The sequence below is a fragment of the Rattus norvegicus genome, chromosome 3 (genome assembly GCF_021556685.1).
Source record: "Rattus norvegicus strain SHRSP/BbbUtx chromosome 3, alternate assembly SHRSP_T2T, whole genome shotgun sequence".
Classification (NCBI taxonomy): domain Eukaryota; kingdom Metazoa; phylum Chordata; class Mammalia; order Rodentia; family Muridae; genus Rattus; species Rattus norvegicus.
The window spans coordinates 129,737,841-129,757,229 of record NC_141536.1 but is presented as its reverse complement, the minus strand read 5'-3'; the positions used below and the strand labels follow the sequence as shown (position 1 = coordinate 129,757,229).

At 41.3% G+C, this 19,389-nt stretch overlaps 1 protein-coding gene across 12 annotated transcripts in view; it reads left to right on the top strand.

Annotated features, from left to right (window-relative positions):
- Window positions 1-19,389, top strand: part of Kif16b (kinesin family member 16B) — a 291,124-nt gene that overhangs the window by 217,784 nt on the left and 53,951 nt on the right. For all 12 annotated transcript variants that reach the window (XM_087652214.1, XM_087652212.1, XM_087652210.1 and 9 more), the window contains 1 exon segment: window positions 13,300-13,389. In XM_087652214.1, the coding sequence (XP_087508340.1) occupies window positions 13,300-13,389 (90 nt within the window).

Genomic DNA, 19,389 nt, shown 5'->3' with positions numbered 1-19,389 from the left:
GGATGCTTGAGCCATGAATGGTGTGGCTCCTAGTATCCTCCCCCTTGCCTTCCTCTTCCCTTTGGCCTCTAGTCGGTCTCAGCCCACCCTTCGTTGGGTAGGATTTGATATCTTTTGAAATCCTATAGTGAAGCAGTAAAGAGCTTGCTGGGTACATTGAAGGTTAAGAGTGTGCAGGTGCCCCTCATCTAAACTCCTGTGTGTCTTAAGGAAGTTTCCAGCACTGCTTTTTAAAATGAGAATGGAGCTTTTCATTAAACTAGAATTGATTAATGCAAAAGAACTATTTTCTACCTGCTTTATTTGGGAGGCTCAAACCACACTTTTTGTGGGGAAAGGTCTGAGATTCAGTAACTAGCTATGTTTGGTTTTGGGGTTCATTTAACTTTTTTTTTTCTCTTTTTTGGAGCTGGGGACCAAACCCAGGGCCTTGCGCTTGTTAGGCAAGTGCTCTATCACTGAGCTAAATCCCAACCCCATTTAACTTCTTCATACCACTTTGTGAAGGCTTCACATACATGTAGCAAGAAGCACCAGCTGTGGGAGGGGCTTCATGAGCCTTCTGGGTCTGACTGCTTTGACAGGACCTGCTTTGGGAAGCATCTCACTGTGTGAACATGGTTGATTTGTGTATTCCTTACTTTCTTGTTGATGCTTGCTTTCCTGCTCCTTCCTGAGAATGAATGAAGTTGTCCTCTCCTTGGTGTATCCCACATGCATTACTTTACTAATTATGAAAGGCACCTGCCTAGGAACCCTGAGTCAATGTGTTAGTTTTGTTTCATTGGAGTTGCCCTTCCAGGAGTCCTAAACTTGCAGCCTTCTGAGACTGGATCCTCAGGTAAATAAAGACAATCTCTGCTGGTAGATATCACAGAGAGGCAGGAGGCTAAAGGTGGGCCAGGCTGAGTATAGTGCCACACACTGATCAGGAGTATGTACCAGTAAGATTCCTACTTGCCCTCCCCACAAAAAAAAAAAAAAAAAATTACAGCTGCCTCAGTAATGCCACTCCCTAGACTACAGCTGTCACCCTAAAGCTCTTTCAAAGCTTTTCAGTGACTGATAGAGAAAATCAGCCACCCTGAGTCAATGCTTGCATTTTCAGTTAGCTAGGATTAAAGTGAGTGAAATTTAATTTTAAAATTACATTTCAGCATAATACAAAACACCAGCCAGTGAAATCTGTGGTTAAGGCTAACAGAAGATATTATACTTATTTGTCATAGAAATAATGATATTTTAAAGTCCTTGTATTTTAATGTACATGTCAATACAGTGGTACAAAGAAATGAGCCAATGCTGGTATATGTTTTATCATGGTTTGCTGGGTTTCTGTTCCTCTATAAAGGTCATCCTTTAAGATGGCATCTCACTTCTCTCTGAACAGTGCTGTGCTGAATTGTCCATTCTCCCTACTCTCCACCTGCTGCCATGTCACATCATGGTCAGTTTTTCCCCACATCTAATTATCCCTTCTATTTCTGGTCTCCTAAAGATTTCAGCTGTCTAAACCTTGTTGGTTTTAGACAGACCTTAGTCTCCAGGCCTCAGATGGTACCTAACCAATAATGGTCAGCTAATAGGGACAACTCAGCAGAATGAAGCCCAGAACTACAGGGCTGGGATAACAAAACAAAACCCTTTTATGCTGTTGTATTTTCAAGTTGGAATCTTGAGCGAATAGCACCCCCAGGTTCCTCAAGCTCCATTTGTGCACACCAGGTCCCTTTGAGACTCCTCACAGTACAGCTGTTTTGCTCCTAGTCATTCAAGGAGAGTGTGCAAGAATGTGGCTTCTTGTGTTAAGCCGAAGGACGCAGTATCTCACACTTGATCAGTTACTCTTTCTCGTGCAGGGACACAGAAGTGCCTTGGTGCTGGGCGATCTGCAGCACCTACAGGTTAGCTTGGCTTCATTTCATCTGGACGCTTTTTCATGTAGAAATGCATGTCTAGGCTCACTGCCCATCTTTCTCATATGATCCCAGGACCTGGGTAGTCTCCAGCCTTCTGCTGCTAGAAGCCCTTCTTCTCATCTCCTTTGAGAAGCTTACTGACATCTTGGGCATCCTATCACTGTTCAGCAGTACGCAGGCCCTGTCCATTCTCACACAGATGCAGTGCAGCCCTTTTGACCAGCTCTTATTTCTGCTTGCACACCACAGCCCCACATTTAAAAAAAAAAAGTCTAGAACTTTCCAATCAGCTGATTTTTTTTCGTTTATTTATTTGTTTACAAAATTACCACCAAAGCAAACTTCTTCTTTTGCCTTAAAATCTTGCTTCACTTTCTTCTGTCTCCTGATTGGAGGCTTCGAAGGAGTTGAGAAGCAGCAAACAGAGCAATGGCCAAGAGAAAGCATGACTTCTAGAGAGTCGCCCAGCACTGCTATGTAGACCATCAGTGGCAGTATGGCTCTTCTTGTCAAGTGGCTTAAGATGCTTGAATCCCACTTCTGAAGTATGAGATCTTCACACATCTTCTGAGCTTCCAACCTGATGTGCTTAACCCTTCTTGTGAGCATCATCCATCATAGTGACCAAATGTTCTCAATAAGGTTAACTCCATGTTCCCTGTTGTCATTTACACACTCAGCCTCCCCTAACCTGCTTTTTTTGTATACCACTGAGTTTATAGCCCCTCCATGAATAAAAAAGAAAGCTATCATCTATCCCAGAATTTTCTATGCCCCAAGCATTCTGCCAGACATTTCTACAAATATAGAGAATGTTCCAAAATGAGGGTATTTGTCGTATTACATAAAGGAAGAAATCATGATTGACTTGCCTAAGGCCACACAGCTGGTAAGCAGGCCCAGGTCCCACATGCCTCATGGAACCTAAATCCAGTAAATGGTACTGATTCCCTTTCTTGTTTTAATGTGCCTTCGAAATCTCAATAATTCCTGTACTTTTTAGAAGTTGAGAGCATCTTTAGTATTGTCTTAGACATAATAGCCATCTCTAAATCCTTGCCTCCTTACAGAATTTACTGTTATATGTGCATGCTCAAGTCTTGCGTGCTTTTTAAAATGGAGATTTTGTCAAAACACCAACAAATCCTGAGGATTTGGTGGTGGGAAGGCCTGACAGGAATCCTGAAGAAATGCCCAGGAAATGTGCAGTTTAGGGATTGTGGTAATTACATTTATAGTGAGAGAAATCTCTCTCTTTCTATTTGGCAAAACAAAAATGAGAGCTATTCCAGTCTATTAGAAAAACCATACACACATACATCTTGTAGAAGTACTTGCTCCCAACTTGAGAGAATATAAATGTTCAGAAAGAGTGGTATGTTGGCATCTAGGCCTATGTTTATTAGTAACGTGATAGATTATCTCCCTCTGTGTGGATTAGCAGAGCTGAGACAAATGTTATTCTGCAATGCCCTGGCTATCCAGAGCCAAGGTCCAGTGTGTGCTCTTTTACTGTGTAAATAGCAGCAAAGGAAATGACATCAGTCCTGAGAAGTCACATTCCCCCCATGATTCCGTTTACTTAAGTACTGTTTTGCCTCTTTGAGAATTGTTTTCTTACACTAAAAATAAATAAATGTATAGATAAACAAACGAGGAAAAACTAGGGAAATAAACAAAAACAAAATAAAAACAAAACAAACAGGCAAACAAACAAAACAATGGTTTTCCCTTTCCTGGAAGGTTTCTTTATAAACCATCTAATCTGTTGTGTTGCCTGCCTTGGACCCCTATGTTTGTTCATACAAAGTAAATATGCAGAGAAGGCTGGAAAGAAATGAGACTGACTCTCTAGGACAGGAGAGACATGGCCACATCCTCCAGAGACCCTTTCTGAACTTCACTCTCACTAAGTGTTTGTTTTAAGAACATGTTAATTTCTGTGTTTCTTACTTTTACAGCTTTAAGGATTTTTTTCTCTTCCTACATTATTTGTTAAATGTTTCAAATATTTTGCAGTTTTTGCTCATGGAGACCCTCATCTTTCTTCAGAGAAAATGTTTCTTCAGAAGTGGATATTTCTTTTTTTTTAATTAAAACTTGTTTCATATAATACCTTTTGATCTTGATTTTCCCCCTTCCCCAACTCTTCCTAAGCCCTCCCTGCTTGCTACATACCCCCACTTTGTGTTTGCTCTTTCTTTCTTTCTTCCTTTCTTCCTTTCTTTCCTTCCTTCCTTCCTTCCTTCCTTCCTTCCTTCCTTCCTTCCTTCCTTCCTTCCTTTCTTTCAAAACAAACTATTTTTTTAAAAAAGACTAGTAACATAAAAACTGTTTCTGGGCATGAGGCCTGCCCTGCAGTACAGCTGATGTGCCCATAGCGCTCCGTTGAGGAAAACATTTTCTCTTTATCAGCAAGTACTAATGCCAAGAGCTTCTTGGTCAGGGTGGGAGCCCATGCTCATGTCCCCCACTCAGTGCTGCAACTCCGCTAACTTGACTCTGTACAGGTCTTGTGCCTTCTGCAGTCTGTGAATTCACGTGCACATCAGTCTTATCGTACGTCCTCCTTGTGGGTGTCCATCACCTCTGCCTCATTCCATTTTCTGCCTCTCCTGTGTAGATCCCAAGCCTTGAGCAGAGGGGTTTGATGAAGGCGTCTCATTTAGGCCTGTGTGAGGGCAGCAGGTCTGAGGCCAGAGCATTGTGCTCCTAGCATCACATTATTCTCCTTCTTCATGGGTGCCTCAACAGTTCATTTTACAGCCGAAGAGTTGAGGCCTGAAAGAATTAAGTCCTGGAACTAGTGAGGTCATTAGGCTTAAGTCAGGACCACATCTGTGCCCATCCATTGCCTTTCAGTTTTCAGTCTCTAGTGATGGCCAATAGCTTAATTCCTCACTTTGCATCTCAAAATCTAGTTTAAAGAAAATAATACCTGGGCGGTCACCTTTGACTTTTGCTATAGTTTTAAAGTAGAGTAATCACACACACAACACCCCTCCAATTTGTCATCTGCACTTCTCAAATGCTACAAGAGCCTTTATTGGAAATGACCATGGTTTTGAGTCCCAGAGCTTCATACATTCTGTTAAATTTACCTTCAATGGAGCAGATAAGGCAAGTATACTAAAATAAGCAGTATTATCTTCTATTTTGAAAATGCTGACATTAAATCATGAAATAGTTACTCCTGGTTATTCTAGAAGGTTGGGTTTGGACCAGCTAGAAAGTTCCATTTGCTTTAGGACCTCTTCATGGCTGTCTAGAATATAGGTGGTAATTCATCACACAGCCCTTGAGTCATTTTCCTTCTACTATAGACTCAAAACCAAACTCAAGGCTCTGAGACCCTTCTGTACTTGTTCATGGTACATCTTTAGAGAAGGGTCTCTTGCCTTTTCCTGGAGAATAGGAGAGACAAAAAGATGTAAAGTTTGGCTAGGACTCTGTTTCATGAATCTCCATTATCCAATCTCCGTGTACTTCCTACCCATGTCAACACTGGTATTAGATTTAGATTACTTTTTGCTTGCACAGTACCTTGGAGTACACTGTCTAGAGACCAAAAGACCCCTTTTGCTGAGCTCCGGCCTCTCTATTCAAGTGTCTTGAGATAGGATTTTAGTAGTTCCCTCAACTGCCAGCTTATAGGACCTATGGGTGTGAGAAAGCTATGCCTGCCCAGTTCAAGGCTCCTTATGCAGTCTAAAGTTAGACACATCACAACTGGCCTCTAGAGCTCCTGGGTGCCCACTGACAAAGCCTCTTGCCCTGTATATTTTCCAGGGTGCAGAGATGGTCTCTTCTTTGGGCTCACTAGAAAGAGAAATAGGTGAACAACCCAAAGTGTTCATGAGCAAGGCAGAGCAGTGCCACACTCTATGCCCCCACCAGACGTTCTCAGCGCAGCACAGCTATCCTCTGTGTCCTAGATTCCCCTTCCAGTTATAACCACTGCCCTTCACCAAGCCAAGGAACGAAGCTCCTGCCCACTGGCTTAGCTTTTCTCTCCAAGCTGATACTCAGGGGCAAGGACTCGAAAATCAACTAAATTCACCCTTCAAAGACCTTAGAGATTACCTTTTGATTCTTCCTGTGTCATTTTGGAGCCTTGTACTCACCTACTCTTATCCTAATCCCCAAGTCATTTATTTACGCATCCTTTCTAAGTCAGTACAGTGTTCTCTCCAAGGGAAATATGATAAATGACATTTTTTTGCTTTACTTTATAATTCTTTGTCCTCTTCCTTATCTCCCCCACTGCCCCTACTTACCAAAAACTCTACACAATTGTTTTGTTGATAAGTCGGAAAGGGACAACTGTGCAGGTCATTCTGCCGCCTTCCGAGAGCAAAGGAACTAGGAAATAGAGTCGCATATAATTTATTGGAAAGAACCTTTGTGTATTGAGTACAGAAAAAATTATACCATGATTCCCTTACTACTTAACAAATATCTCTGCGGTTTCTGTAATATACACAAACATGCACACCCTGCCTGGATGCATTAAGAAATAGATGTACAGAAAAGATGAAAAGGACCGACACAGCAGGGCCTAAGTGTGGGAAAGAAATAAGCATAGAAACTGAACAACAGAAATATAAGGCTCATGGAAGGTAGTCAGGAAGACGTCAAGGTGGACTCCCACTGCTACTCCTTTGAGAGGATGAGTGGATGTGATGAATGGAGGGAGAGGAAAGGTGGTCTAGGCAGGAGGAACACTGTAGAGCTTCAAGAGGGACTCGAGAGAAAGCATAGGAAATGGAGAAGGCAGAAGGTGTTTGAAGGCTCAGGACTGAGTTCAGCAGTGTCATCTTGAGAGACCCTGGGAGGATGATGCTATGGGAATTGTTCTTGAATGACCTCAGTCATTCTAGGTCATCATAGAAAAGTGATTATGGGGACTGTAATGCCAGAACAGTTGAGATGCTTGTCACAGAAAATGTAATTTGAAAAGATTTCCAAAGTGGATTCATGGCGCCAAGTGGAAATAGCCTGTATTTCATTCTGGCTTATAAACAGAGAAAGAAAATAGCATGGGCATTGTGATATAGGAAATGATTCTGATGGGTCCCACTAAGGCTGAGCAACACAGAAATTTGGAGGTGCTGGTCTGTGGGGTTAGGAAAACTGATCCAAGTCCAGCTCTGGCCTGCAAGATTAGTGAAGTGATCTTGTAAACAAGGGACCAGCAGGAGGCTGCAGTCGAGATGACCCCCAGATTCAGCAGGTTTGGGCTCTGCGCCCACTGGAAATCAGTACACAGTGGGTTTTTGGTCCTTTCTGAGAGGTGATTTCCTGATGTCAATGGTAGACATGAATGAAGAAGAATGGAGTAGCAACTGTGTTCAATACAGGATATTTCTGTGCTTAATAGGGTGTTGGCTCCAGTTGACACTCAGCCAGTTCTTTATGCAGCAGTTGTCTGAAGAGATTTTATTTAAACCTAATGCACTGATGTGTATTTCTCTACAGATCCATACTTTCAGAATATATTTCATGTTTTACATAGAACACTGAGTCTAATTAGTGAATTAGATTCTGTCATCTTGGGAATAGTGAGACTGCCATGAATTTATTATTTTCTGGCTTCAGCTTAAAATAATTAATAGCACCTAATATTTATTTATTTATTTATTTATTTATCTATTTATTTATTTATTTTTACCTAATGTTCCGGGAATATAATCCAGGACCTTGCACATGCTATCTAAGTGATCTACCATGGCCCTACATCCCCGATATATATAAATACTTATATTTACAAGTACCTAACAAAGGGAAAAAATTGCTGAACTGGATAGAATATGACTATTTTTATTTCTTCATAAAATATACCATTCATTAAGTATCCTTATTATGTACTATATCACATCAATAGGAGTAGTAATATAAAAAGGGTGATATAAAAAAGAAATATAAATCAGGTTCCAGAAGCTTCTTCCCATACTGCATGGGCCATCTTGACCAGAAGCTTAGAAAGTATTACAGTCTCATGTTCCATGGTTTGAAATGTTAATGAAGTCCCATACATTAGTGTACATGTCCACACACTGGGATGTACTTAAGGTCTTCACAACATATTTAAGAATTATGTTTAATATGTGTATTAAGGATTCCTTCAACTAACCATTTAAATAGGGCTAGTTAAGTCTTCGGATGGCAAACTGTTTAGCTGCTCCTCACACAGATGGTTGTACGCCAGCAAATGATACTGATGACGTCTTAAAATTGACAATCTCTAACCCTGCAAATATGTATAAAAGCTAACCGTGTGGGAAGCGCTCACTTGAGAATTGTTTATGTATAAGTGCAGTTCATCTCATGGACATGTTTATGGTGTTTAAGCTGCTCCCAATCATTTTATGGCCCAGGAAAGATGGGTTTGTATCAGCAGAACCATTCAGCAAGAGCGAAGTAATGAATTTGCTCCTCAGAAGTGTGTGGTAGTGATGCCTTGCCTTCTGAGCGCTAAAGGAAACAACTGACTGACTTAAGTCTGACTTCTCAGGTTTGCTGCTCTGCTTACCCTTCTCCTCATGCTCAAAATCCTGTCCTATGCCCAGTGTTAATTCAGAGCAAATTGGGACTTCAATTTGTATTTTACATTTCTGCATTTTCCTCCTAAACTTACATGAGAAATCCTTCAGCCCTCAACATAGAAGGACTTGACCTTGTTCTGCAGAGATGTCACACAGTGTCTTATGCCCATTGCCACTGTGCCTCTCACAGAGTTTATAGTGTGCAGTTAAGGGAGTTGGAATACTTTAGCAAGACACTATCCCAGGGCTGCCATGAGAAGGAGGAGTCATACCCAAAGTTGTGGTGTGGGTGTGGTGTGCCATTTCTCTCACCAGAGATATCAAACAGTAGTTAGGTGTTAAGCTGTGAAAGCCACAGAGGAAGAAAATATAGGCCAAAGGATCCTAGGTTCAGCACCCAGTTTCCTTCACCCCAGTTTTATTTGATCTCTTTAAAGGCCTTTTCTCCCTAGAGAAATTTTAAAGATATATATTCTGTTTTAAGTCACTAAAGAGCTGGAGAGTATTAGAGACAAGTCAGTCTTGGAGTTGGCTATTCTAGTTGGTCTTTAGGATTCCTCCTGTGTGGTTCATACTCTTCTAAGGGGCCCTGACCCATAGAGTAAAAGAAAGGCTTTCCTAGAACTCACATTTTAGTGAGGAAGAAAAGCTGAAACTAAGTTAATGGTGTGCCGTTTTCATTTGGTACTCAGATATTGCTAATTACAAAATTTTTTAAAAAAAGGAGGAAGAAGAAATGGAGCCAAGGAAGGGGTGCAGTTTTAGATGGGATGTGATGGGAGGGACATCACTAGCTGTGTAACTTGTGAGCAGACATGAAGAAGGAAACAAGGTAGGTGTTTGGAGTGTAAACATTTCTAAAAGAGAACAAAACACACAGTCCCCTGAGGTCACACCTGCAGTGTACAAATCTGATATGTTCTGGGTTCCTGAGGCCACATCTGCAGTGTACACATCTGATATGTGCAGGGTCCCTGAGGCCACACCTGCAGTGTACACATCTGATATGTGCAGGGTTCCTGAGGTCACACCTGCAGTGCATATGTCTGATATGTTCCAGGTAAGCCGGGAGTCTACAGAGGTTTCAGATGAGCCCAAGGAGAAGACAGAGTAGGTGAGGGAAAGAACGTGCACCTCACTACAATTGGATGTTGTGAGTGGTGTTACATCTGAGCAAAGAAATGGCCTCACCTGACAATATTTAACAAGAGGCCTTTGATAAAAGAATGAAGAATGAGAAGAAAGACAGGCACAGTTAAGGAACCAACATCAAAATCTGTCAAAAATAATTAGATAGGAGTGATGGACCTGGCCAGTCATGGCGAGATTCATATTCTGAATAAATAAAGGGTTTGCTGGTTGGTTACATGTAAGGTATAAGAGAGCAACATTAAGGAGGACAACATGGTTTGGGATTGAATGAGCAAAATGACATTACCTGAAATGAGGAAAGGATGGGGGTTAAGTATGATAAATTTTAGCAAATCCACCATGTTGAGTTTGAAGTGCGTGTTAGACATCCAAGTAAGCAGTGGGATATTTGAGTCTAGGTTGAGCAGAAGATGAGCATGCAGGGAGTGCTGCCATGTAAATTTGGGCGATGAGATCGCTGAAGGAAAGAATGCAGGTAGAAAATAAAACATGTTCAAGGATGAGATTCTAGTGCATTTAGTATTTAGAAGACAGGGATATGAGACGTCTTAGAAAAGAAAAGTTATAAAGATAAAAGAGGAACAGCCTGGAAGCCAAGTGGAAATATGAGCAGGAGGAGGAAGACTGCTTTGCTTGGGTCACACCCAGAGGTGAACTGAGAACATTAACCCATGGTAGCAATGTGGAGGTACTGATGACCTTGGTAGGATGCTGTTTTAGTGTGGATTCAGGAGAAGCAAGAAGAAATAAATTGATGGTATCATAAGTAAGCCTTTTAATAGAAGTGTTTTAATGGAGGAGACAGTGGAGGACTAGTGAATGGGGGTTTAAAATGGCATAGTGATAGTCTGTCGAGGTAATTATGAGGATAATGCGACAGGAAATACGTTGTTGTGTTAGTCTGGAAACAGAGTTGGTTGCAGCTGGGTGCTCTAGACAGTTGAACTGGAGGTCTGGGACATTTGCTGCCAAGGGTAGGGACAGGTGAGCCTCAGGACACACGGTGTAGATGAGCAGACCCTATCAAGAGTGTTAGTAGGGTGTTCTGATAGTCTGTTAGGGCTGTGGTTCAGCATGAGGAGTCACCTCAGAGGTGACAGATGTCCCTAGTGGAGGCTGAAGTGGCTAATGCTCCTGCTACATTCTGAAGTGCTGCAAGATCTTGCAGTTGTTCCATTGTGAGTCTGAGAGGTCTGGTGGAAATGTCCCCCTGAAGGAGGCATTGGACTCTGAGTTACAGGTAAAATGTCAACTTTCTTTTTTTTTTTAATTTTTATTATATATTTCTTTACTTATGCTTCAAAGGTTATTCCCCTTCCCGGTTTCCTGTCCATAAGCCCCCAGTCCCTCCCCTCCCCTCCCCCATACGGGTATTCCCCCTATACATCTCCCTTATTGCCCTCCCCCATATTCCCCTACACTGGGGGTTCAGTCTTGGCAGGACCAAGGGCTTCCCCTTCCACTGGTGCTCTTACTAGGCTATTCATTGCTACCTATGAGGCCAGAGTCCAGGGTCAGTCCATGTATAGTCTTTGGGTAGTGGTTTAGTCCCTGGAAGCTCTGGTTGGTTGGCATTGTTGTTTTTATGGGGTTGCAATCTCCTTCAACTCTTTCAGTCCTTCCTCTAATTCCCCACAAGGGGGTCCTATTCTCAGTTTGGCGGTTTGCTGCTAGCACTGTCAACTTTCTTTAGTGATTTTTCTCATATCAACAGGATCATGCTTCACCTTACCTCAGACCTCCTACATCTTCCAACTCACAAATCATGGCTGTAGCTCCAGTAGCTCTGCCTTTCTTGGCACCACACAGCACCAGGCATGTGGGGAGCTGAGAGGCCTCCTCCCTGCTCTTAATCTCCCTTACATGCCCAGTTCCTATATTGCCCTGTCCTGCCATACTACTTGTGGCAACCTTGCCTCCTGGACCTCAGCCATGACTCTGCAAGGTCTGGTGAGGAGGGATCTGAAGAGAAAGCCCCACCATCCTGGCTGTGAGGAGCGGCTCCCCAGCTGGAGTGCCCACCAGAGCCAGGCAGGCCACAGCTGCAGAGCACCTGCGATGCCGACGCCTTGACAACTCACTTGTTCGTTAGGAAACACCTGTTCTCAAAGACCCCGAGAAGAAACATGCCATTATTAAATTGTTAAGCAAATTACAGAAGCATAATAATAAATCTTCATCATACACCCCCCCTCCCCGCTACCACCCCCACCACCCCCGACAAACAGCTCATTTACCAATCTGGAGATGAGTGACTCAGGCAATCCCGGGATTCAAGGCACTTCCTCTGGAAGCCCCCTACCTGGGTATTCTTTCACTGTGGCTTCTCTTCCGCTGATGTGGTTTTCTCCACTTCTCTCTTATGTATCGGATGGGATTTCTCTCACCCCTGCTGGCAGCGGGTGCCGGTACAGAATGAGGTCATTTTCTAAGAGTGGGGTGAAGTCCTGGTAAGTCCCACGGACTTACTCAGATGTGGGGATGTTACAAGAAGGACAGCTGGGGATGGCTGCCCCACCTCCGGTTGGCTGGGTGTGTTGAGTGTGGACCAGTGTCTTTAGATGGGAGACTATCACATTGAACTGGGCATGCCTGTGGAGCATCCAGAGAAGGTGTCTTTAGGCTGGGTTTGTGGTCTGGAGCTCAGAGCAGTGCAAGTGGAGCTGAGACGGGAGGTTGATGGTGCTCAGCTGTGTCTGTGAAGGCTGCTGAGGTGCCAGCTGCTGATGGCAGTGATGGGCTATGCTGCTTGCCTTTACCCCGGAAACTAGGGAGTTGACAACAGAATTTCTGTCCTGGAGAGATGGAAAACCAACTGGTGTGTATTTAAGATAGTGATCACTAACACAATGAAATGTTTTACTTAATTCTCTCCTTTTGTCTTCTCCTCCCCTTTTTATTTCTGATTCTCCTCTTGTTTTTCCCTTCTGTCCACTATGGGGACCTCTAGTGACCCACAATAGACATTTTACATGGAACACATTGCTGTACCCAAAAGAATATACTCTGGGATTCTACCAGCTAGTTGGAGAGTTAAGGGATACATGTTTCCCCTTGATATATATATATATATATATATATATATATATATATATATATACACATATATATAATTATATATTATATAATCTATAATAATATATTTTCATGATATATAATATACGGTATATATATGTGTATGTATATATGTGTGTATATGTATATATGTATGTGTATGTATATATGCATGTATGTATATATAAATTGTGTATGTATGTGTGTGTGAGAGAGAATGAATGAATGAATGAGTGAATGAATGAATGCTGGATATATGTTCATTGGAATACATGTAGATGCCAAATGACGACTTTCTGAGTCAGATCTCTTCTGCCATTATATGGGTCTTGATGAGAGAACTCTGGTCCTCAGACTTGGAGGCAGGCACCATTCTTGTGATCTGCTAAGAGGTTGTCTTCTGGCTGTGACCACTTGTTATAAGACCTACAAGACATGGCAGAAGGAGATGTTTAATAGGACACAGTTACTATTTATAAGTTGTATTTATGCAGCTAGATAATGTTTTCAATTGTGGAGACATTTTACATGCTAATCATTCTTAATTAAATTTTTAAATTATGTTTTTCAAAGTTACTTACTTTTTTGTTGTAATTAATGCTGACTTGTTTTTGCTTTCTTGCTAATAGATTTCTGTCCTAGATGAGACATGGACTGTATTCAGGCGTTACAGTCGTTTTCGAGAAATGCATAAAACATTGAAGCTAAAGTATGCAGAGGTGAGTTATGAAATCATTATTGCCAATTAATAGTGCACATTTATAAAGTAAGTGAGCTGACAGCATAGCAGCACCCTCCTGCTCTCAGCTCCTCAACACTGGACCCCACCACCTCATTTCATCTGTCAGCACTCTGTCTTCATTCTGTCCTCATTACGTTTCTGTTGTACAACTGAAAGATTTTCTGAGCACAGATTTGGAAAACAGTAGATATTAACTGAACCACATCCTTTACATAAATTTATGGTTTACTTGAGATGGTTTAATCAACTTATAACCTTTAAACAATAAGATCTACAAACATAGTCAGGCATGGTGATCCATGCCTTTAATACCAACATTCAGGAGGCAGAAACAGGTGTATCCTTGTGAGTTCGATACCAACCTGGTCTACATGGTGAGTTCCAGGACAGCCAGCGCTGTTAGACAGAGGAAACCTGTCTCTAAAAAACTAAAATTAGAAAGAAAGAAAGAAAGAAAGAAATCAATCAATCAATCAATCAATCTACTAAAAGAAATCAATCAATCAATCAATCAATCAATCTGCTTTTTCAGATAGAAAAAGTTCATTCCTGCTTAGGCCTCGACTTAATGAGCAATCAAGTCATGAGATTTGTCTTCTATTCTGACAGTGGAGAGAAGGTTAGATAGTGACATGAAATTATCTAGAAGCAAGAATATATGGCATAGATTGGATACCCAAAGGTGTTGCTACATTAATAATCTCCATCTTTTGGACAAATACTGGATTTTCAAATAAGTTTAAGTAAAGAAAAATATTGCTAGTCTGAATTGCATTTCCAGATGTTCACAATTTGCTTCAGTCAGAAGCTGCTGTGTGGAGCTTCAGCCCTGTAGAAATTTAGCGTTGAACTGACTGCAGTCAACAGTCACTTTCTACTCTAAACTTCACTAAGTGTTTCCCCCACTGTCTCTAAAGTGCAGTGTGTGATGAATCGCCTTTTAGAAGGAAAATTTACTCCAGTTTGGCCTAGTTTACAGGAATAAACTAATGTTCTTTAACATTGCCATGGCTTTTACCTTCTCTTAATGATGTGAAACGAGAGGGAACTTTTTTTAAATAGAATGATTGCTTGATTTGAAGATTCACGGTAACCCAGATAAAATGAAGCCATCTTTGGTGTTGTTACTCAACTGCTATACTAGTCATCTTTGAAAGACCGGAGAACCTTCTAGTATGCATTGTGTGGTTCATTATCCTCAAACGCTTGGTTCCAGAAGTAACCATATCAGTTCAAGTCATGAACTTTGCTTCCGAAGTTTACCTTTATGTCCCAAATTAATATTGACAATAAAAGGGGGCATTGTTGTACACATACTAAATACACAGAGCAACTTGATTTTAAAGTGAACCTTGTAGCTTATTAGCTTCCTGGTTACGAATTGCTACATTTCGTTCTTTAATAATGAATAGGTTTTGCCTCTCTTTTGTCTCTAAAGTCCCCACATAGTAAATAGAATAAGTACTGTATTTGAAACAAAACATGTAAACTGCATGCACACGTGTGTTTGCACATGCATGTACCATTTATTCCGTGATTATTTTATTCCAATTCTTGTTGAAGTTATTCCATGTATTCACAGTCCTCTAGCCTCCAATAGTACCATAGTGTCTAGGAACAAATGTCCTTTCTCTTACGTATCTTACATTCTTATGGAGAGAGACTAACTGTGAACAAGGAAAGACAACAACTGATTGTCTTGAAGAAGGCCATTTTGTGGGTGTCATTTCAATTAAGTCTGCTGACTCATATGAAAATACCAGTGAACAGCAGAGGGGACAGAAGGTGTTGGCATGTTGAAGAAAGGCCATCCCAGTTCTTGGATCTTTGGCCAGATTTAATTCAAGTTCAAGTGAGTGGAGAGAGACACAGAAGAGTTTAAAAAGGGACCCTGCACACATCTCTTTGAGTGCTATTTTATTTTATTTTATTTTATTTTTTTTGGTTCTTTTTTTCGGAGCTGGGGACTGAACCCAGGGCCTTGCGCTTCCTAGGTAAGCGCTCTACCACTGAGCTAAATCCCCAGCCCTCTATTTTATTTTGAAGAAAACATTACAACAGAAGTCATGTGCACAGGTATGATAAAAGAAAGCTTACATGGGCTTGGCATGATGGAAACTGGTAAATCAGGGTTTCCTAGTACCAGGAAAAGGATTTGAACAGGAACTATTATGTGTAGAAATCTTTTTGTGGAGGGGGATATGTGGACAAACAAGTTGACATATATTATCATCAAATGAAGAAAACCAAACTGGCTTTACTTGTCCATTAGCGGCTTCAGTAACAGATCTGTACTTAGTGACTCAATAGTGACTGGTTTCTCTTGAATCTCCAGAAAGGATTAACAATAAACAGATCCCTTAGGCACTTTCACTACAGTGAAGTTCCACTGAGTAAATAAAACAGTACAGTGGCCTAACTAGGCAATTGGACAGCTTTTAACCAGGCAGGCCAGGCAAGACTCAAAGAGATAGAAGCTAAGACCTGAATATTGTGAAAAAGCCATGCATGAATGCCTAGAACTGAGCACATCTTGAGTCATCGAAAGCAGCAGATACAAATGCCATGGGGTGGGTTCAAGTTGCTATCATCCAATAACAAATGGTGTGTGATGAATGGACCATGAGGTCAGGGTGAGGACGGAGGCTGACATCATGATCACTTAGATACTAAGCTGTATTCTTAGCTTGTTGGAAGCCACCGGTGATAAAACAAGGTAACAGAGTGGCCCCGTGTCACTTTCTAAAGGTCAGTTGAACACTCATTTGGAGAATGGATTGCTAGGATGGCAGGGAACTCAAATCCAGAATTATATTTTGTAGATTAAATTTGAAGATGTTCTTAAACAACCAGTTGGAGATATCAAGGAAGATGAGGTTAAGTCCTCAGTTTATATAGGAAGATGTATGAATTTCTCCTAAAGTAAACACCAGTGTTTAGATCAGCAATTATTGGGTTGTTTCTTTTACTTTTGTTTTAATTCCTAGCAATAGTTCAGCATTCAGACTTGTGCTCACAGGGGTCCTTTCCTAAACACAGCCTCAGGACTGAGATGGGAACCAAGAACGAAAATTGCTTTTCTGCGTTGAGTTCAATTTTGTGGCTTATAATTACTTTATCCTGAGGACAAAATACATTAGTTATGAAGGAGGACCATGAGATGCATGTGTGAATGCATTTCAAAGAGAACAGATAACAGAAGCAGTGGTCTGAGACTGGCAAACATGGCATGTGGCAGGCCTTGGTGCCAACCAGTGTGCTTTTCAGCTGCCACAACTAGACATTATGTGGATGCTCATCCAGTGTGGGCCTAGTGTGGTGCTGTCACCTCCTGTCACTCTCCCTCTGACTGAACATCCAGCGCTGTTACCAGCTGGGGAGGGGGTGGGGGGATTGTGGAGGTTTGACGTGAATGACAGCACCTTGTATGCTAAGGTCTCACTGCCTGCATCCTGGAGCATCCTGCATCCATCTCCCCACGACTCTGATGAAGACCATGCACCACTATATTCATCTTCATCTCCTGTTTGTAAATGAACACTATTACATTTGACATTATTATGGTGCCTTATTCTAATTCTATATTGATCTTATCCCATCAAAGTAAAGCAACTCTTTCCAGTTAACATCTCAAAGCAGAGCTTCTGGATTGAGTGTCTGTCTGCTCTGAACACCCTAGTAAAATCAGGCCGCTTTTGTGCAGCTTGGGCTCACATCATCTTACTCCTTAAGTGTCTGTTGCACCTCAAAATTTATACTGTTTGCTGGATATTTTTCAGGTATTACTTCTGTCCTTAGTGGATATTGTTTTCATCTCTGTCTGTAACATTAATCTTAATCTCCTATTTCCAAATACTGTGGCCAGAAAATACCATACCAGGCATGTGACTTTAACATGGCTTCTTCTGGTAAGCCACAGGATTACTGTCTCAGGGCCCTGGAATTCTCTTTGCCGGACACCTGTTTATCCCACTTCTTCACCACATTGGGCTCATTTTTCTGTAGAGTTAGAAAATTACTCTTGTCTTCACCGATGTTCAGTGATAAGGCTTTAGAATGATATATATATATATGCACTAAGTTTACTCATTACAAGGCGCCAACATTTTGATCCAGTTGGAAGAAAGTTGAAAAGTACAGTGGGATTCAAAATATATGGAATCTGTAATATGCTCGCTAAGATAATCTTTTGACACCTTAAAACTTGAGTTTTAGTTACAGCCTGTAATCTTTTGGAACTTTGTCTAAAATTACATCCTGTTCTTTCACACTCCCTTCTGGAGTATGTTCTCTTGGGGACATACTCTGAAATAGTTGGATGTGACAGTTCCTTTTATGGAGAGTTTGATGATGTTGTTTCAGTGCTTCCTTTTGGATTCAAATAATAGATTCTAAGTCCATGTGGTAAAGATTGAGGAAGGTATACCGAAGTTTGTCTGGTTTTTGGTGGAGGTGAGAATAGAGGGTCTTCCAGCCCTGCTTTGAATGAAATTTACCATACAGACAAGACTGGCCTCAAACTCATGGACATTTACTTGCCTCTGCCTCCCAAGTGCTGGGATTAAAAGTATGCATCACTAGACATGGTAAATATGACTAGTCTTCTCTGAAGTTTGTCTGAATCTAAGCCTCTGAAATATCTATTTGCAGTATCTATCAGAGTCGATCTATAACTTTAAGTTTAACAGGCTCCCATAGACTATGCACATCAGACCCCTGCCTTCCTGCCTCCCATTGTCCATCAGGGTCGAAACTCCAGCACTCTGGCAGTAGGTGCAGGAGGCTGTCTAGTAGCTGGTCCTTTTGCCCCACATTTCACAGGTGATGGCCTACACACCTGAGAGATATGAGGCCCCACGTGGGTAGATATTAGTACCTCTGGCCTGGGATCCCATGCTAAAGTGGAGATACTGTTTTCACTGGCAAAACTCCACAGCCAGGACTGCCATAGCCTCAATAAAAGACATGCACTCACTTAGTATTGAGGAAAAACTGTCATTTCTCTAGTCTGGAAGTATCTTACTGGGATGAATGTCATGTTTTCTAGGGCATTATTGCCCACTAACCAAATTGGCTTAGCAGCTTTTCAGATTTCCAGCATTCTATAGAGTATTAGTCCAGTTTCCAGACCCTTTTTTAAAAAAAAAAAAAACTCCTTCTCTGGACATTTATGGGCTTATCTACATCTCTGATCTGCTTGTAAAACTTACTTCTGTGAAGAAATTCTATTATTGTTCAGTTGTGCTTAAACAGTTGACTTGTGCAAATATAACATCAAGAAGACAATTCTGAACTCAGGCAAGATGAGAATCCCAACAAGCATCACCCTTGGGAGAACATCTTCAAACTCCTTAACCATTACTCACCTCATCTCCCCATGTAACCCCATTACTGTGATCAATTATTTGTTGTAATGTTTCTTTACAGAGATCTACATGTGCATAGTAAGCCACTGACAACAATAAGGGGCTATTGATCACTAGAGATCTGACATGTCACCAAGGGTTTTTATAAACAAACCAACTTACCAAATTAAGCCACTTGGTTCCATAAAACAATAAGAAATGGAGGGGTTGAGGGTGAAAAGATAGAAAACAAAGCTTTAAGCTTTTTCTTATAGGACAGTGACAAGGAAAAAAATGAAACTAAGTTCATTTATTCACTTTTTCATTTATTTGTTTGTTTGTTTGTTTACTTAGGTTTTTTGAGACAGGGTTTCACTGTGTCAAACTCTGCCTCAAACTCAAGAGATTCACCTGCCTCTGCCTCCCAAGTTCTGGGATTAAAGGACCCACCAAGCCTGGCTCCCTGCTCCTCTTTATTATTGAAGAGCAGCGCATTAGCATTGGACTGACACCAGGTGCTTCCTACTCCCTTCAGAGAAGCAGTGGGCTCTCTTCCCACTGAAGAAGATGCTGCATTATTTGGAGATTGGGCAATTGTTATTTTGTTTTTATTCATGCATCTTTTAAATATT